Consider the following 21,425-nt stretch of genomic DNA (forward strand, 5'->3'; position numbering starts at 1 on the left):
GACGTGCTCGAGCATCTCAACATCCTTCCCAAACTGAGGGGCCAGAACTGGACACAGCACTCAAGGGGTGGCCTCAGCAGTGCTTAGTACAGGGGAAGGATGTATATACAGACATACAGGTGTGAATATCATGATTTGCATATTAAAAACATACAAAAATAGGTGTTTTGTTTAAAACTTTAATCTGTACTCCAACATGCCTGTTCCCCTTCTGCATGAACTTCATCATTGTATAGTGATACAGATTTTTTTTCTAGCTGATTTGGAGCAATTGTAAGCCAAATAGCCAAGTATTTTGTATTAATCACAGAAGAGAACCAGCTCAGTCCTATTCCCAGCTGTAAGAAAGAAGACACCTTTTCTTAGATTAAGCACAAATCAGCACTGGCAGTACCCAGTGGTCCTAATTTGCTAATTTCCCATGAACGACCCTAATGCTGCCCTTCTCACTACTTAACTTACAACAGCTATGGTTTAAAGTTTACAGGTATGCAGTAGCTGTGCTTCCCTTCTCCCAGATATCCCAACCGTGGAGCAGGGAAACAGAAATCCCTCTGTTTAGGGTCACTACCACAACTCCGCCTGTGGATGTTTCAGTAACTCCAGTGTATCTGGAGTACCTGAAGCTTGTTAGCAGCCAAAGGCGACCTCACATTCCAGTATTTCATGCAGAACGAAGTTGCTCAACTGTTGTTAAGTTAACCCGCTCAGAGAAATTAAGATGCAAAAATTAGCAAATGTTTCACTTCATTGCATACAAGGCTGCCTTGCACTCTTTACCCAAACAACGTGCTTTCAGCCATCTGAGTAACAGTAAACATACCTAAGAATACTGGAGGGAAACCAAGCCCAAACAACTCTTTGTATTCTCTGGAATCAATTCTAAGTTTTCACTAGTATTATTAAAAACAGAAGCAAGAAAATATCACACAAGCCACTGTCTGAGGTACACACACCTTGTTTCAACCTGAACAACCTATTACACACCTCCTCTTGCATCTACTGCTTGGGAATATCACTAGAAATAGACAGGCAGATGATTGACAGGAGAAACTTTACAACTAACACAGGGTTTGTGCATCTAGTCACAGTTCTGATTTTGCAATTTTCCATTCAGCAAAAGCTATCAATGTGTTACAAGGCTGCTCCGTAACCACTTTACAGGAAAAATAAGTCATTTGATTAGGTGATATTCAAAAACACCAAGATCAGCCTCTTTTAAACTTTTTTAAAACAGCTTTTTTAGGCACCTCTCTCTAAATTCTAGAAAAGGATAATCTCATGCTTCTTTTAAGAATTTGATGCCAATCCATAATTATCACTTTAGATATTACATACAATACACTTAACTAATGAACACAACTATACACTAGAGAGTGAATTTGACTTGAGAGTTAGAAAAAAATTGGTTGACTTTTTACATATAAATAGCCATAAATACTTCTACATCTGTGAGACCTAAAGCAGTGATTTTCCAAGGTGTAAGTACCGAAGAGTAGGAGATACAATTATCCTTCCAAGGCAGTGAGGCACACTGGAAATGTGTGACTCCAAATCCAACTTTGATATAGACCTCAGTAGGTTGCACAAAAAATTCAGATGTACACCCCATTTCATTACTTTATGGTCTCTGAAAAATCTAAGCCTAAGATGCAAACTTATTACTAAAAATGTTCTAATCTTAAAAATACACCAAAAATTGCTTCCACACTCATAGAATCTGAGTATATGAATATCTGTGCTAAACACACCTACTTCCAATTACCCTGACAGATGCACAACATGTGTGCAAAGCAGTCGGTGACACGGCCTCAGATTCCTGCCTCCAGGAACATCAGAAATGCTACGCCCTTAAAGAACATGATGGAAACATGCAGTGCTCACTTAGCACAGGGGAGAAGTCAAATGCTGCAGACTCAAGGACAACCCTCTCCTTAACACTAACAACCACCTGTAGTCCAGGTGCACAAGGAATCAAATGTGGTCTACATTCAAGCAAATTAAAAAATTAGAAACAGGCCACTTGTACTCATTTTCATCAACATCAAAGTAGTGCTTATTTACAGGAAGAGAGGACTGGGCTGTAAATAAAATTAAACCTTGACAAATAGGTGAATTCTGCCTTTTCCTTTGTTTCTGGAATTCAATTCTTGACTCCTAAAAAATGAAATTCTCAACTTCAACCACTGACCTCACAGAATACACGCATGGGCTTGCTCAGTAATAAAAGTATGCTTTGACTTGTGGCTGTCATGCAAAAATCTCCGTAAGAAATTTCCTTAAACGGTAGCTATTTCTTCTGCCAGAGAGAAACATGTTTAGTAGCAGATGAGAGACCATCACTTCTGGGACCAAGAGAAGCTAAATGAATCCCAAAGGTGGATTTTGTTTCTAGGTGTGAGGATTATTGACTCAGAAGGTTGTACTCTCAACAGCTCAGATTTCAGCAAAGCAGGGAGGAGCAGCTTCTGAAGAACAACTTCCCCTGGCCCTGTCAAGAATTATTCGTTTGTGGCATAAAGGCCAAGTAGAATTAGATAAGTTCAAGGTGCAAATCTAAGCCTATATATAATTTTGCTGAAGTTTTATCTATAAACCACTGGCATGCAGGGTTTAAGAAAACACATCTGAGAAACACATCTGTCTGAAAGATCAAATCAACTAAGTCATTCCTTATGCATCAATGCATAAGGCAAAACATCCTATGGGAGGAAAAACCATCTGTACTTCTGGGATGTCTCATTTACAGAAATTACATTTAATGAACAGCAAAGTTTAAAAATCAGTTTGCAGGAATCTGACAGCCTCACTTGAAAGAAACAGTATAGCCAATGGATGATGAAAATCACTGCACACTACAATCAAGTCTTGACTAATGTCTTTGTGGTGATTTCATCAACACAGGTATTTATAAGCACATATACATCACTGTGGGATCATGACTGACACACACATCCCATTAGAAGGCAAACAAACAAGCATGCTTCTGCTTGGGAAGAAAAAAAAAATAAACTCCAAAGTCATGAGCTCGCATCCAGGGCTCCCTTTATGGAAAGCTGTTGCACATTAACATACACCAGAAATATTAACAGACCTGCAAAACACCACCAAAGCATACATGACTCTAGTGTAATTAAACTGCATCAGCACTTTTGGAATACAATATTTCCTGACGAATGACTCTCAGCTTAAGTGAGCTGCTAATAAAAGCCCGACAGATTTTGTTAATACCGGAGAGGTGGTTTAAAATTCAGTTTAATGCAAATGCTAGAGATCATAATCATTAACTATAAGTTTCTGGTCTCCAGACATCAAAGTAAGGAGTTCACATGCAATAAGCAAAGCCAAAACAGAGACTGTAAACAAACAAGTGATTATAAGCAAACTGCAAAATCTGAAACTGCCGAAGCTTCTTCTCTAAAGAATCACTACCTAAAACTCTCTTGCTGAATCTACTGCTGTTAGTTTTCATAATGTTTACTGAATTTTTAAAAGAAAGAGTTCTCTTTTCCCTCAAAATCCTTTCAGAAACCACTTCCCACACTTTTCCTTTTGTAATTCATCCACTCAGCAGCCATCTGCTCCTTTCCTCACACACACATGCTGTACACACTCCAAAACAAACACAATGCAGAATCAAACAGCGTGATCTGACTTTTTTGTTAGGACGGCTCAAGCAGGAGCAGCTCCCTCCCCTCCCATCCCCTCCCTCCCACTTCCTGTCCCCTCTTCCCCTTTCACTGGGGTTTGCTGGGAAGCAGCGTGTGGTAGCTTCCAAGAGTAGGGCTTGAGAGGACCAGCTTTTCACCCTGCACTCAAGCACAATAAGAGCAGAAGAAATTCAGGAAAGTCACAACATTTTGCACATTCACCACAACTGAGATAAAGCAATGCTCACCACCAGGAGGAAGACCCCTCTGCTCTCCACACACCCCATGCCCACCATGTTCTGCAGCAGAGCTTTGGGCCATCAGCACAAGTGTCTGCAGACTGGGACTCTGGCAAAGCAGACATCTCAAAGGACCTAGTGACAAAGGCTTCCAGCTGCTCAGCTTTTATCCATACACCTGAACTCCTTCATAAGGCTGGTCAGCAGTGCCAAACCTCTTTCACAGACAGGACTCAGGATAGCACAAGAACCCAAAGGATTAGCCCAATGCCATCTAGCAGTGTGGAAAAACAAAAATAAATCCCAGATTACAGACCTGGCTTAATTCATGCCTGGCTTTTCTCTGTGTGCTTCCTGACAGTTTTCCAGGTACCACACCAAAGGCAAGGTAAGTCATGCTCTTGCCAGGAGCACATGGGACAGTAGAAGAAAGCCCTTAAGCTGGCAAGAGGCAGGAAGAGTGGAAAGTGTAACTTTTTCTGAGAAATGCTTTATGATCCATTGATAAACAGCCAAAGTGAAAACCAAGATTTGAATTGTCAGGAAAGGTCTTCACAACTCCCACCCACTCCGAGCCTATGCCTACAAGAAGTACAGCAGGAGAAGTACATTCTGCTTCTCACAGAAGAGATAAAGAATACTCAGACAAAAACCCTTCCACAGTTAGCCAGTTTCGATACAAAGCAAACTTCAGAAAGGAAAAATGCCAGGCCCCATGTTAATATAGGACATAGCTACACATAAACACACACATCACAGTACAAAAAATAAAAGGGGTAAAATTCACAAAGGATTTAGAGCCTGGTTGCTTACTGAATGATTTCGTTTAATGGGCAAGGAAAACCAAACACACCCACACAGAGCCTTACAAAGCCTGAGTATCTGGACCAAATTCAGCCACTCAGAGACCACATTCACAGCTCAAAGCCCAAAAAGTGAATGGAGAAAGTCAGAGTGCTTCTGTACCTTAAAAACAGCTCTCAAAGTGTCACTCTAGATTCAACAACATAAAGCACACATCTTTACCTTGAGAATACTGATCTATGACTACAAACTCTTGCAAATGCATCAATTGGTTCTTTCCCCTAAGTCCTGCTTTTCCAGTAAGATGTGGCTTATTTGAATCAATAGGCCATAGTGCCTTTCCTGTTACAAGATGCAGGAGATCATTACAAAGGCAGAAGAACTTTATGAAGATGCATCACAATGTGCTTCTCTCACCATAATTTCATCCGCACAAATTAGGCACTTGGTATCTTCCAGATGACAGCTTTGAGAAGTACCTGGAGATGTCAGGAACAATCACAGCATCTCTGCTGAGCATGTAGCAGCCAATAATACTACACAGCACTTAGAAAACAAGAGAAGTGAGAAGAAGGGAGTTTCAGCTGATCAACTGGAATCAGCAAGTTTAAATCTGACTAGAGCATTGATCTGCGCCTGTGATAAATGCTGCGTGATCTTTGATGACAGCTCGGCATTGATTCTCAGGTTGAGGCTATTGAGCAGAAACAGTACTGTGCCCACCAATGACTTGCACCAACATCTCATGATCTCTCATTCCATCACTGATCCCACCCATCCCTGATCTGCTTATGAGATCTGCAGAGATCAGAGCACCAGAGGCCATGGCTGGTGCACATTTTCAGAAGAGTGCTGAAAAGCTATTGCTGAGGGAGCTTCACTCACTGCAGTAACACTAAGAACTTGTAGCAGACATCAGTCTGATTCAGTGAGGAAGGCAGAAAGCCCTCAAAAAGACAATGATATAACATAACAAATGCAGAATACCACCTCAATCACATGCCAGCATCATTTCCTTGTTTCCCATGAAATCCTGAGAGCTGTCTGCTTTTGCATGCACTAGGAAACACTGCTGCCAGCATACTGCCCACCAAACAGGGGAAGGGGGTTGTAGCTTCGCACACAACGGAACAACTCTCCCTTAAAGCAGGTAAGCATGAAGCTATTCCTAGTGAAGGGTAAGTAAGAAGCTAATGATGGTTATTAATAGCCCTTAAAGCTATCAGTTCATCTGAGTTAACTGCAAGAGTAATAATCCCTTTACAACCTTCCTTATTTTACTGGGGAAATGGACAAAAATTTCATGAAATATTGCTGATAACCTCAGATTTCAACTATTTTAAATGTTGAAAATTACAGTAACCTGAATCTATCAGGCTCTTATGTATACATAGCACTGAGGACATAGACCAGAAATGGTTGACAAAAACCTTTCCTCGTAACACTTCTTCAAATTCAATAGGATTTTTGCCAGTCTCTCCCAGGTATTGAGTCTACAATTTAATCTACCATTAAGCATGCCTAGGTATTGTATTATACATCACTCAGTATGAAAAACTGCACTGTAACCATAAAGGTGGTAAGGATTTCTTGCTGTTCTTCATTTAGTTACAAAACAGTAGCCCAGAAAATTTCCTCTTGTAGCAAGAAAAACTAGAATAAAGCCAAGCCTTAACCTGGCATACAAGAACTACATCTTGACCCGAAGCAAAGAAGAGAAGAAATAGTGAGATATGTGCTGTTCAGATTGAGAATTCTTTCTCTGCAGCTCTACAACAAATGAGGGTAACTAACCACATCCATAATTACAAAAGATAGCAGAATATAAAGCATGTTCTGGGAAATAGAAAAGACACTGATTTTTCAGAGACTGGTGGACATTCTCTCTCTAGGCAACTTGGTCCTTCATTTTCTGTTGCTGTGCTTCTAGAGCCTTTCGTCCAAAGGACTTCTTATAATGCAGGATGTAGGTACCAACAAGCCAAAGGTCTGGTTTGAAATAGCAAAAATGAAAGCAAGACAAAATTACATCTGCTAGATGACACTCTGCCTTTATTCACCTTGGCTTTAGCCATAGCTTGTTAATAAACAGAGGAGATATGTACATGAATCTTCTCAATCTGTACAGTGCACACCTGGAAATGCACTTGGTCTAAGAAGCCTGGTCCTACAAAGCAAACCTACATAATTATCTGTGAAACAGTACTATTGGTTTTGATTGTGGTTTGATTTTGTTCAGATTGTTTAAGACCACAGTGTACACATTTGTTAGAGTAGCTTACTGTTCCTGCACAGAAAAAGTAGGAAATTTACTATTCTTATTACATAATAAAGGTAAGGGAAGAAAATCGTGCTACTTGAATCAAACTGTGAAATGTTTCAGGTTTTTCTCAAAAACTATTATATGTTTTTGCAGACATAAGAACTGTGTCTAGGCCAACTACCTAAGGAAACAACTGTGACCTGTGTTGTCTAATGGGAACTTATGCAACTGAAATATGAAAGTACTGAAGTTACACTGACTTTATACTGGAACACCTTCTTTCTCAGTTTTATCTATCTCTTGTACAGTAGATGTTACCTAGGGAACAACAACTACCTGCAACTGCTCAGCAGATTTGCCCAGTCTGGGATCATGTTCAGCTACATTGCTGCTCTTTATCTCAATAGAAAACAGGTATTTTGAAACCGAAATCTGATTTAAAATATGGCAAGGATAATATTGAAATTCTTTTTCTCTTGCATCCCATCTCCCCTTTACAATATTCTTTATATATGAGCAAAACTCAGTCTTGCCCAGAGAGCCTTGACTGCATCCAAGAGTTAACAGGGACTCTGACTATAAAGTATCCTTGAACATCCTAACTGATGCAACATGAAAATTTAACTGGATTGGTCAAACTCAGCACATGAACAAATTGACTGCCCTCCAGCTCATTGTAAGATCCAGCATTAAAGGTTAATACCAGAACCAGGAGTGAGGAAGGAGATGTAGGAGCCAGGCTCATGTGCACAGGAGCAGACAGACTGTCAGTACAGCTGACAGCTCGCCCAGAGCTCCAGCTGTTCCAGCTGTAGTTTTGGATGACTGCAGGACACCTGGGGATGAATGAATATGCTGACGGAGATAGGAAGGACAAGACTTGGGAAACACAAAGTGTTTCCAAGTTAGCCTAATCTATTGCTTGCATGGTCCCACTTCCTCTTCAACACTGCACATATTTAAACAAGTATTCTGTTCTGTTTCTAATGTGCCAAGGCTTGAACATATAAAAGCAACCTAGGGGAACAATAATCAACATTTCAACTACTTATCATGAAAGAAACGCAGGGGATATTTCTTAACACCAAAGTCACTGTGTTGGAAATTAAAAACATGTTTAGAAGAAGAGTTGAGACTCTCACTTGAGCCCACTGTGTGGTTAGAAGCACAAGTTGTTCTGATCTGCTTCCTAATCTCCACTGCCCCAGAGCAGACTAGTAAATTCACAGCATTGCCCTTCATTTGACAAAGGAGCTGTTTCACTCTCAGCACATACAGTTATTTACTGTATGGGAGAGCACCAAAGGGAGGAAACAGCAGAGCCCTCTTACCCAGGGAGCTGCCCAGACAGTAACTATATGTGACAGGTGGGAAGTGACAGATGCCAGCAGACTCCTGTGACAAGGTGCTTTATGGATTTAGAGCATCTCCTCTGTGATACTAACTTCTTGCCTAGCTCTGGCAACCAAAGGAAGCAGTGTGCCAGCCTAATTAATTACTGGTTTCAAGAATCTGAAGGGCTAGAATCCATTTTAAGATGTTACTAAGTAAAAGACTCAAAACAGCCAATATTAGGACAGTTTATTTCTCTTGGTGACTTTGATAGGTGCAATCTAGAGAGTGAGATGGGTCATCAGGGCAAATTATCCCAAAACCACAACAGAAATCACTCTTTTACCCTACTCAAAGTTAGTGTTGGTGAATCCCTTCTTGTAACATGGCAGTGCCTTTCTAGTCCCTTAAACATAAGCTACACCCCATCTGTAATCAGCACCACTCTAGGTCTCCCCAGAGTTAACCACTGCTGAGCAGTCCACAAAGCAAGCCGTGCAGCTGTACCATAATATGAATGTTCTCCTGACGTCATTCTATGTTAAAGCTACAAGACCACAAAGATGTTTCTGTGAAACTGACAGATCATAGAAGATCAATGCAGTACAGTGTACACTAAAGCACGATGCACATTAAGGGTTTTGGGCTGGATCAGACACAGCCCAGATAAATAAGGTTGACACGTGAAGACTAGACATAGTCTAGTCTTCTTCACATGCTATTACAAACTGTTAAGTAGTGTATTGATTGGATTTTACTGGACTTAGAATCAGTAGATACTACAGATATTTTTGCATTAGGACCACAGCAAGACCTCAGATTGATTCCACTCACACACACACTCTCAAATTAGGAATACAATTACATTGCATAAACCAGTACAGTATGTATACATATGGGTGTATACAGCCTTCCCTGTGATATTAGTCACTCTGAAATACTGCACAGCTACTACATGCTACCAAGAGCAAAGAAACACAGGATGCATGGCTACATATGGTTCACATTTCATACAATTTTTCTTTAAATACACCTGTAATGGCTTCTACAATAATGGTATTAGAACCATCATCCAAATCCCTATCTGCTTTGAATTCTTACGCAAAATAGATGGCTGCAGCTTGCATTCTGCACAAGTCACTCAATAACAATCTCTAGAATTTTGCAGCCAGCTGCTTTAAAAAAGCAAACATAAAAATAAGAAGATAATTTGGAAGCATTTGCCCTCACTAAAAGCAGCAGTAATGCAAGCAGTTGGGGCTCTGGAATAGAATCAGGTCTGATTTGGTAACCCCTCTAATTTTATACTTGGATAACTTCCAGTGAAAATCAACCATATCTGACAGTACCTGTTCCTCTTTTTCTTTGGTCTTGCTCCTGGAGACTCTGGAAGAGGTAACATCCTGAGCTGGAATGACAGAGATTTGATGCAGTGGCATGTTCATCACACCGCCTTGTTTGGTCCTATCATTTACAGGAAGGAGGCTTGAACGCAGTGCTCATTCTGTGCCATTGTAAGGCCTTGCAACTAAAAAATAAAAATATTAGATGATGTTAAAGTAGCTTGAAATGCAGTAATTTCTAAACCAAAGCTATGCCATCCACTGGACTAAGACATATGTCTTATTAACTCTGGGTTCTGGTGCCCTTGCTGAGTGAGAAGAGACACAGAAGTTTTGAAGAATTTTAACTAGACAGGTCAGAGCACAATTAATGTAAAATGAACACAAATTCTCAACCAGTTCTGAAAGCATTCTAAGAGCAGAGCTAGAGGGCAGGGATCATGCTTGAGTTTGCTCGGATAGGGAGAGGGAGGAAGAGCAGCTCTCCATGCTGAGTGTGCTACCTGGAGGTGCAGGGAACAAAGCTCATACAGGTAAGTTTCCTAAATTGCCAACCCCCCCATACCAGATGGAATTGCCTCAGGAGTCATCCTAAAAAAATGCTGAATGCTGCAGCTTTGGCTAATAACAGACAATAGCCTGCATTTGGCTCTTGTCATACAAATAAACCTGTACCAGCTGAAGGATGTATCACATGAGCTGTTCCTTTCCTAAGACTATTAGAGATTAATATAATCAAAATCCCTCACTAGGGATTGTGAATTCACTGGATGGACTACACACACGTTATCCTTCTTCTACTAATGTAACAGGGAAGCATTACACATAGGAAAGACAGGGATAGATGTAAATTAGCCAGATTGGCAATGCTAATCTGAAAGGCAGGCACAATTAACCATACCTTTTATTAGATTAGTGAAGTAACAATAAATAAAAAGCATTTTGAAATATGTAATATCATGGAGTGTTTACTTGGAATGTAATTTGCCATGAATGAGACACAATCAATTGTGTTTAAAGAACAGATTAGAAAGGAATTAACACAGCAGGGACTATATTAAACAGGGCAACTGAATGATGCACTGTTCTTCTGTTTCCATAACATACCAACTTTTTGATTGTCTGGTTCTGAATCTGAAAAAGCAGAACACAGAGACTAGATAAATGCCCTATGTATTATGTTGTTTAATAATTTGGAAATAGTATATCTTAGCACTTAGCACATACCCTTAATTTATACAGTACACATTTTTTATTTAACATCTAATTGGAAGTTTTGAAGATGGAACCAGACAATTCAGTATATTTTGTGGAATCAAAAACCTAAAAAGCTTGGCTTATTTCCACTAGATTCCACAGGAATACTGCAGTTGTGTAAAATGAAAACAGGATCAACTATTTTGACTGGTTTTGATTAAACAATAGGAAAACAAAAAATTAAGTTCCAAGGCACTGTATATGAAGAATGACAGTTCACTATCCTCTTTTCACTGAGGGGGAAAGAATTATCAAAGGTTGGTTGTGGAGAAAATCATGAACAAAACCAAAAATGTAAGCAAGGCCTGCTGCATCCCAGTCACACACTCCATCTGCTGCCTGATGCTGTTTGCCCGTTCGAGCACTCAGCCAAGTTCAGGAGCTTTACTGACACGTGGGCAGGATTTGTATTGCTCCCACAGAGGCCAAGGCAGCATCATAAAGCACGCATGAGAGCTTTAAAGGCAACGCCTCCGTAACTTTCAGGCATCACTTACTTTAAAAGTAAAATATGTCAGTGGGCATAAACTAGCAACAAGGACACTTCCTTACTGGAGGACAAATGGAAACATGACATTTACCAGCATTATTAAATCCCAGCACAAAGAGAAACACAGAACCTCTTCAGATCCTCCCCACACCTGCTCAGTTACATCCTCTAAAAGAGCCAAACCAGAGGGAATATAAACATGAGCTGAGATGGGATTATCAAACCACAATAAAGGAGGCGGGAAGGGAAGGTATTTTCCCAAGAAAAGACAGAGAACGGAAATCTAGAGAACATTAAGCGCCAATGAAAGTATGCCAGGTAATATGTAATGGAGCAAAAGTAAAGGAGTTCTGCTCTGTGTCACCCCTCGAAAAGGGTTCTGGGCTTGCAGGCAAGGACAAGTTATGACTATAAAGAGAACACGGAAAATTATAGGAAAACACAGTTAACCCTCTCTGATGAAGGCAAACAAGTCAAACCAGTTTTTTTGCAGGTAGTTCAAGGACAGCATGTGTTAGAATTCTTTGAAAGAGCTCAAACAGCAGATATAATCCAACTGTATTCAAAGATGATGTGAAACAGCCCTCCTCTGCTAAAGAAGCCTGGCAGACGCTCTAATAAAGCCTGCCTTTGTTCAAGGGTGGCTTAGAGAAAGCTGTAAACTAAACCCAGATGCCACCCTGTCGCATCCCCAATCTGCTGGGTCCCTAACATTGCACACAACTCAAATTCTGTCTCTATCAACCCAAAGCACTTTAACTCCACAGTGCTAATTAAAGGATAAAGTTACGTGAATGAGCAGACCATCTGCAGTACTGAGTACAAACAGACAAGCATGCCAGAAAAGCAGTGCCACTCAAAGCCAACACAAAGTGAGATATGACAAGTTCCATGGGATATTTCACAGCTACATTAATTCCACATCCTACCTGATTCAAAGGTGAGGAGTTGGGCACCTGCAAAGTAGGATCCAAAATTGAAGCACATCAAATTGGGGGCCTGCCAAAAAAGAAGAAGTGCTAAGGCAATGAGACTGCTCCTAGATAGTCCCTTCTAGTCAGGATTCCAGTTAGATGTTTAGGCCATACCTCACACAAAATGAGAATTCCTCATTACTACAGCATCTCCACCCAACAGCAGAATACACTTGCCCAGGAGCTGGCAGGTAGGGGCTCAGCTTCCTCCTTCACTGTGTTTTATTTGGTTCCTAAACTTCCTGCAAAGCTGGTTGGGGCACATGGGAATGCCAAGACAGAGGACAGCTTGAAGCTCAGTTGTTGCTCTTATCTATAGTCACACTGGTTCCTAAAAGATTGACTCCAGCCATACTGCCATTGCAGAGTCTTCAGAAAAAAATGCCATTTTAAAAGAAAAAGAGGTCAAAATTCTGGCTGCAGAGCCCCCAGATGATCTTAGCTGAGTGAAGCTAAGATTTCACCCACTCAGGTTGTCCAGTTTTGCTTTCTACAGGATAGGCAAAACAGTAACTAAAAATGCCTGCAAACACCTGGAACCACCCTACCTAGGTCCTCATTATGTTGCTGCAGCAAAATCAGCCAGATTCAGAGAACACAGGACAGAGTCTCTCAAAGTAGCTCAGAAGTACAAAAGGAAGGAAAAACATGCACATGACTTGGACCTGGCGGCTGGGGCTTTCCTTTGAGCAGTACATCTGACAGAAGCAGAAAATTAGGTTCTTCTGGGTTATCAGCAGGAAGTACTTGGTGTTAAGGAAACCTTCCAGTCTGATTGTTCACGTGACTCTGGCAGTTGCACTCCCAACAACAGAGACTTTCACTGCTGGGACTGAAGCCCCTTCAAAGCAGGAGGTTCCTGTGAGCCCATGAGACCCCTGCTTGACTCCCTGCACACCCCAATCACACAGTCAGACCAGGTTTCCTTACTGTTTGGTCCCCAGATTTCCCATGGCAGCGTCTCAGATGTCTTGTTCCACAAAACCATTTAATTACAGTGCAGTAACACACCAGCCTGAGCTGGTGCCTCCAAGGAGTACCCCCAACAAAGGACCTCCTGGGCTTTCATCCCATCACAGCCTACCTGCACACAAATCTCACTCTGGCCTGAATCCCCTGCTCCTGCTGTGTCCCCCCACCTCACTGGCACTATTCATCTTCATGCCTTTTGATGTCCAAGAGGATGGCAATTCATGGCCTCTTGTCTCAGGCTCCCACCCAGAGCTCAGTGTGCATCTGAACTACCTGCACCAGATGTATCCCTCAACAATGAGAAGGGACAACAACAACCACAGGAAACCTCAGTATAACAGAAGTAGGTGGAAACCACTTGGAATTCCCTCTTTAATCATCCACCCTGTCAAGACCTCAGTTTCTCAAGTGACAGCATGAATGTGAGACGAACCAAATGATCTGTAACTTGCTGGACTGTTAGAGTGTCAAGTGCCACTGGAAGAATGCAGATGGAAGTCCTTCCTCACCTGCCATCTACTGCAGCCTTCTGCCCATTACATGCTCCAAAATAAAGGCTAAACTACTCTTTACCAAAGATTCACAGCTGGAGTGGGGCAAGTAAGCACAAATCATGATTTCCTGTCTGTGATTTGGTACCTACTAGAGTCTATAAACATGCTATCTGCCAACAGCAGATTCTCTTAGGTCATTTATACGTCAGAAAGTCTACCATATTCACTTGCTACACAGGGTATGGTAGAAAACTTCAACAGAAGCTCTGGAGCTGTAGTGGCACTGGCTGCAGATGTACACAGGCCTCACCAAAAGAAATGCATCCCGAGGATGCATGTAAGTGTGTACAAATGCTTTGTATTACTCAGAAGGGCTAAAAATACACCAGTCAAATAGGTCAGTTGCTTTCCTGTTTAAAGTACAATAAGTATTTTGGATTAAAATAATACATCTTTATATGCATGAAAGATATGCCCTGGAACCTGTGGCAGAAGCAAGATGATAGTCACTAACAGAAGGGAATTGGAAAGAATTTCACTTGTGATTTGTTCTGGTCTGCCCCAAGGTTTCTTAACTTCTCTTCAACTGCCCTAACCCACAGCAGTGATGGTGAGCAGCATCACCCGTGTCAGTGCTCTGACAATCTGTTAGCAGGGTGAACGGGTCAAAAATAAAGCAACAGATCACTGATGTCCACATAATACAGACACTGGAGTACCATCCACTGCTGTGCCAATGCTGCCATAGGATAAATCAATCTGTAGACTCCAGGGCATCTTCCAGATGCAGGCTGAAAATTCTGCTCTGAGACTTTGCGGATCTCTGCCATGCAGTCTGGTCTTCTGAAACTTCCCCTATATGCAGCACAAAGCCTGACCAACCCAGGAAGGAATGGAAAATCCCTGATGAAATTTGCTGCTAGATGGTGTAACATCTTCATCAGCTGGCTTACTTGCTCATAGTAAGACTTAAAACAATCTATTAATGCAGATTTGGAATATTTTTCTGCTGGATATCTTGATGTGAAATCTCAAAGCTTCATTTTAAAAACACCTTTGGTTTTGTGTTTTGTTGTTCTGAAGGTAGCAGAAGTCCTCATCCAGTGACTTTAGTAAATTCCTGTGTGCATCTTAACTTTTCCTAGCTCCTTTGACATTTCAGATGGATATAGTTTATGCCTACTTTCTGTACAGTACATTTTCCATATTTGCAAATATTTCCAGTCCTATCAGCTTGTGTTGGCTCCAGCTTGATGCTTTTATTTATTTCATTTTGAGCTTGTTCGGACTCTTCCCCTACTAATGTATGTTACGTAATGCTCTTCTAGAGATGACAGATGTGCATTTTCAAAAAGAGGATCCTGCATCTGTGTTTCATTTTAGTCTACTGTAGCTTAATCAGTACTTTGTTAACAGCAGTATTTAAGAGATGTTATCAAGCCTCATGCACTTCACATGTATTTGTTAACTTGACAAACAAATCTAATCAAGAGAGCTTAAGGGAGAGGAACTAACACTTCCTTTCCTGCAGGACCTTTCACATTTCACTCTAATGTTGTACTAACCCTGCAAAGAACCCTTGTATTCAGACCAGGCAGATATAATTCTGGATTATTGCTATTTACAGCTCTGCGTCTGCCCATCTATCTTGCACTGTTTACTAGCTTAGCTGTAACTTCTCCCTTTATTATCTCAGTTCCTCCTTTCCTCCACCAGCTATTGTCCCCAAACTAATCAGCTTCAAGACTTTAAGTTTGAATATACTTTTAAATCATGTTATTGAGTAGCTGAAATCAAATGAAAGACTTAGAAAGGGGACAAGAGTTTCTTCTGCAAGTTCCTCATCTTCCCTTTGAAAGCTTCTCAATATACAGGTGTAGACTACACATAATCCACAGAGAAACAGAGGTATCCACCAGCTCTAACTCCTCTCCAAATAAGAATACAGTTATTTTAATGAATATAATACAACTAGACAAGCAAGCAGTTAAACTTCAGTCTCAATAAATAACAGTGCCAAAGCTCTTAGCCACCCCTTCCCACAATTTCAGTGGAAGCTGAGCAGCATCTGGACCTCTGAAAAACAAGTTTCTTAAAAACTGTTCCCTTCAAATTAAATCAGCTGATCGATGGAATTATGAACTAGCTTGGTTAGCATTCAGGAAAACAAATGTCACTTCCCTCTCCTAACAATAACACAATAGTAGAGTCATTACAGTCCCCTGAAAAACAAAGAAATTACTTATGTCTGCTTCTGCTACTAATAGCAATTTACCTGCATCAGAAGCATCACTGATCATTCCTGATGCCCTGTGGAAAAAACAAAGCACCAGGTGCTCCACACACATCTAGGGCAGTAAGCTCCTGCTACAGATGCAAAACTTCTTAACATCAGCAGTGTGCTGGTTCACAGACATTTTTAAGAAACTCCCTTTGTATATTTTTTTATGAAATAGACCACAATAACATCAGCAATAATCCCTGGGACAGTCTCAAATTACAAGCAAAAAGAAAAAGAAGTAAAAAAAGCAAGAGCTTGATTCTCTACATTGGAAAGTCCTAATGATGGAGGCCAAGGAGAAGTAACAGCCAGGGCTCCCATTTTCTCAGCCAGCAAATTCCTCTACCTGCTCTGCTGAATTCCCCAATCTGTTTGCATGAGGGGGTACCATTCACTCTCTTGCCTCAATAATCACCATTTCTCCTCAACCCTTCACATTAAAGACATCTTGCTTCTGAACAGAGCAAGTCTAGCACATGAATCTCACTCACAGCAAGCCGTGAGTATTTACATTACAGTAAGGACTGTGAGGACATGACATCACACCCTGTTTGGGGCTTGCCTTATCACTTTTAGCCATGACCCCATCAACTCCCAGCATGAGTAGAGACTGGCTTCCTGAGAAATTAATGCTCCTCTCCAGAAGGGGCATTCTTCCCTTCAATTTGGCACTGAAGCCACCCTGCAGATCAAAAATGAGGATGTCTTCATCACACAACTTCAAATTTTTCTAAAAGATATGGAAGAAGACTTGCTTTGTTACAATACTCATTGTCAGAGAAGAACATGCTGCAGTATTATGCCCATTTCTTCAGTTTCTGAGAAGAGCTGTCTTTCCTTCTACACTGTGTGTCCAAAAATAATGCACAGCAGTAACACGCAGAGATTCCAGTGTGAACACAGGTTTGGGACTGGTCCACCAAGACTGCTGCAGCTGGTTGACTGCAATTGCAGGTCATCCTGCAATCAGCATGGAAGGGTCCACAGTACAGCTACTGAATACAAAACCACTCCCCTCACCCCTACTTATGTGCAAATGCCAAAATCCACAAGATTATGACATGCCTCAGAAAGACAGCAAGTGATATCAGGGACAAGGAAACACCCCAGACCTCCAGAATAACTGCAAATTATTGTGGAGGAATAAAAAGGGGAAAAAAGCCCACATAATCACTGGGATTTGGCAAAGCACTCCATGTGACCGTTGATATTTTTAAAAAGAAAATGTAATGAAGATTATAATCCAATGGAAGAAGAGACATACTAACACATATATAGACCAGAGAGAGGAATCTGCACCAATCACTTGCAGGTAAATTTCTAGTCTAGTACACAAGTCCACATGATACAATGTAACACCTATAGATAATTTATGATCCTTTCCCATTCTCTATTAAAATCTTTTTGGTGTTCATAAAACTCTAAATCAGTTCTGAAATCCAAGGAAAAAATGTTCTGCATTTTTATCTTCAAAATTATTAAAGATTATTTAAAAAATGCATACCCTTACATTGAAGACAACAAAAACTTGGGTCTCTCAACCAGTATATTTACAATGCAAGACAGTGATGAAACAGAACAATCTCATCGTTGTTCAGTGAAGACATTGCTCACATTCTATATTGTACAGGGGTAACAACAATACATTTTTAGGAAAATTCTGTGCTACATCACTTATTTTCCATTACATCAGAGACAAACAGCTGCAAAAGCCATTTACAAACAACAGGTACCTAATCAACACTCTTCACTATTGTTTAACTGCTACCAGGCAAAAGACTCCTCTTAGGGCAGAGAAAAAAGAATATACTATTGATTCTGTGATTCTGTGTTTTGAAGAAATGTGAAATTGTTCCTTCTTTGTCTTTGGGTGAGTAAGAAATTTCCAAAGCCATGCCCATGAGAATGTATTTGTTTTGAATGATTTATGAGTTAAATGTCAGGTAACTCTTTATTTATAAGTTTAGGTTACAACATATTTTTGCTGTGGAAGCTTTAATAAAATCTAGATTTCTGGATCACTATGACAAGCCTTTAAACTCTGAAGAAACACCTATGAACCACATTCTTTAGGACTTGCCCAAAGCAACTGGAGAGCCTAAAACCAGAATCTGCAGAAGTTCAAATGCAGAGTAAAAAGAGCAATGTACCAAACATCCTGTACCTGATGCTTCTGCTAACTTGCATGTCACAGATGAGTTTGATTTCAACCATAAATTCTCACATTTTAAAGTAACTTGATTTCTGATGCCAAACTCACTACCAGAAGTCATTTGCAACCCCCCAGATTTAAAAATTCTAAATACATGTTAAATACAGGGAAATACCACAAGTCATTAAAGTACAACAGACTCCAGTGAGAACTTTTTATTGGGGAATATACTTAGGCATAATATGCTTCCTTAAAGGCTTTATATTTCTATCTTTATCAATTCTGATACCTTCTCTGTACATTTGCTATGTCCAAGAATCCCCCATGCAAAAGGCAATGTGGGAAGGACCAATACTGTGACCTGCATGAGAACTTGTCCTCCAGGCAGAACAACTTGCTGGGGGAGTAGAGTCCACACCTCACTGACATTGCTGCCCGTCTTTATTTCAAGTATCACCAACACAGAGGTGTGCTCACTGGCTGTGGTTCAAGAAGGCAAATCACTGGAGCTCTTCGGTTTAGCTACTTCTGTGCAATGGAAGGATAACAGTACTTCCACTTCCCATTTCCAGGCTGTTCCAGGCACACAGACAGCTTTTGTGGGGTGGTGTTGTTCCTTACCATGGCAATGTACAGTACCTGCCACAACCCAGAGCACAGACTGAAGTGCTACAGTAAGACAAGCAATAACAGCACTACACATGAGTCACTCAGTTTCACACCTGGATTGTCACCAAAAGTTGCCAGATCTTGATTTGAGAAAGTTGCTCAGCAGACAAACATGGTATTTCTCATCAACCTCAACATGAAAACTATGCCTATAGTTTAAGAACCTCTGTGTCACAGCATTATCATTGAAAAGTAAGGCTGTATATAGCCCACAGAGTCTAGGTCTGTGAACTGAACTAAATCCCTTCTAGTGCCAGAACAAGACAGCCTCTTCCAGCTACAACCTTATCATGGGATTTGCTGGGTGGTTAAAAAGGCTGCATGTGTCTATCATATTTTAAGTGTCCCTGGTGTAGTTTAAAGGCCAGGCAACTGATTCCAGATAGCTGACAAACAGTCACACCCCAGCTCCCTGTGCCCAAGCTGACACCGACACACACTGGCAGCAGCGCAGCACCCGCACCGCTTCCCTTCATTGAGTGTGTTATTTCACACCAGCCTGCTGGCACGTGTCAGTTGGTTCTGACCATCCTTCCCCCACAACAGTGCTCTGTGCCACCCGAAAAGAAGGGACTGGCATTACTGAAACCCACAGACAAGGCATTCCTTAGCACAGTATATAAAGGGCCATTCATCCCCACTGTACCTAAAATAGCCACTGGATGCAATCATGAGATGAATACGTGACTGTGGTTTCTTTTAAATCACTGCCTTATTGCACAGACAAGGAAACAGTGTCCAGGAGTTGCATCCTCATCCATTGTCCCTGTTCTCAATTCAGTAATCAATTAAGTGTTGACCCTTTCTGTCCCACCCAGTATTAGTCCCTTCATTTCTAAAAGCATTTAAAAGTTTGGAGATTTCATGAAAAATGTAGAGAAACGGCACAAAACTCCACCAATCCATTCCTATGCACTTGCAAGACCTGTGCAAGAATAGAATCCTATTAAAGCAAACCTATCACAGCTTTCTATCACCAGAATTACAGCAGTAAAGTCCAGCTACCATCCACTAGCTAGCTGCTCATTGCCAGCCAAACACAGCCAGCTGCAGAAAGCTACTGAGAGAGAGTGAAGTACCCAGGTACAGAAAAATGGTGCTTACTAACGAGAAACACTTAGAACTGCACAGGTCTGTTTCTTGCTGCTGGAGAAGAGGCTGACTTGCAGTGCCCTTCTGACCTACTCCTAAATGATTACCAGTTTTTACTCCAGCATGTGTTTCAAAGCAATCTCCAAGTGTCTAGTAAGGGAGAGGGGAGACCCAAGCCATCTGACAGCAAAATTCTGTGGAAGAAAAGGTGGTTATGAAGGAACCTGGTGATAACTGGAGCAATACAATGGAATGGATACTGGGATGCTGTAGCATATCTACAAGGCAGTAAAAGAAGCTGCTATATGAAGTTCTCCAAAAACAGAAATAAAACTCAGGAACACAGCCACATCACTCATGCCAATTGACATGTCACATTCTTCAACCCAATCATATTTAGAAGTGGCTTTTCTGTCTTTTCCCCAAGCACATGGTCTTTGCTTTAAATTAGTTTAAACAGGAGCCAGTGGGATGAGCCAAGTGTGCTAAACAAGGCCGATGATACTCTGGTGCATATGAGCTACTACTGTGAAACCTGAAACACTCATGAAGAAACAGTAGTTTTTATCAGGTATCTGTTGAAATTGAAAGCTAGAAGAAAAAATTTATTTACTTATTTATCAAGCTAAAATATCATTGTGGAAAATCTACTGCTGGAGAGAGGCAAGCATCGAACATGTTGAATTTTACATCAACAGCACCCTTCACTGCAGAGAGAAAAACCCACACAACTCCACCCTACTCTCCTCCATGTTTTCCAGGACCATATCAGCCAACTTTCTGGTTTCCTTCTCTAAGTAGCTACAATTACGATAATATTCAGCGACATTTGTTCTCCCAAAGAGCAGATGAAAAATAACTACAAATAATTTGAACATCTATCGAATTAGGCTAATGGAGAGATAACGATGTATTTCTCTATTAATCATTTTAAATGGCAAACACAATTTTGTTTTATCTTTCTCAATTGAAATAAACTACCTCCTATTCACAATGCAACAGATGTTACAAAGTCAACACAAAAATCTCCTCTGTTTTCTGCTCACTTAAAACAGTTGGCTTGTTCAATTCTAGATAGTCCCATCTTTAGCACAGGCTCCCACACATGGGCTGTATGGCACATCAAGATGTTCACAAGGTATATAGAGACTAAAGATGTCTTCTGCTATTTCTGAAGTGACAGGAACCCACGAGTGACCAAAACATTGCTGCTTTCCTCTTAGAGGACCCGATTATTCCCTTCAGTCTCTGGGCTCTACAGGAAGCAGCACTGTGCCTGGGAACAGGCATGGTCCCCTCTGCGTCACAAGTGACCTTGTGCCTGGCACGGTGCTTCTCCACTGGCTGTGCTCTCTCTGAAAGAGAAAGCCTTGAGCTTGGAGGAAGTTACACTCCCTGTTTTTCAGGGACACA

At 41.0% G+C, this 21,425-nt stretch overlaps 1 protein-coding gene across 14 annotated transcripts in view; it reads right to left on the reverse strand.

The window, feature by feature from the left end:
* The window catches only part of MARCHF8 (membrane associated ring-CH-type finger 8), an 83,568-nt gene that overhangs the window by 51,950 nt on the left and 10,193 nt on the right, over positions 1–21,425 (reverse strand). For 9 of the 14 annotated variants that reach the window (XM_050976294.1, XM_050976288.1, XM_050976292.1 and 6 more), the window contains one exon: positions 9,638–9,816. The exons of 2 other annotated variants lie outside the window; for them this stretch is intronic. In XM_050976294.1, the coding sequence (XP_050832251.1) occupies positions 9,638–9,733 (96 nt within the window). In that variant the 5' untranslated portion in view covers positions 9,734–9,816. Of the gene's footprint in view, positions 1–9,637; positions 9,817–12,307; positions 12,378–21,425 lie in introns of all 14 variants that reach the window. 3 more of the 14 variants (XM_050976289.1, XM_050976295.1, XM_050976290.1) reach the window with 1 other exon arrangement.

This window comes from Serinus canaria, chromosome 6, assembly GCF_022539315.1.
Source record: "Serinus canaria isolate serCan28SL12 chromosome 6, serCan2020, whole genome shotgun sequence".
Classification (NCBI taxonomy): Eukaryota; Metazoa; Chordata; class Aves; order Passeriformes; family Fringillidae; genus Serinus; species Serinus canaria.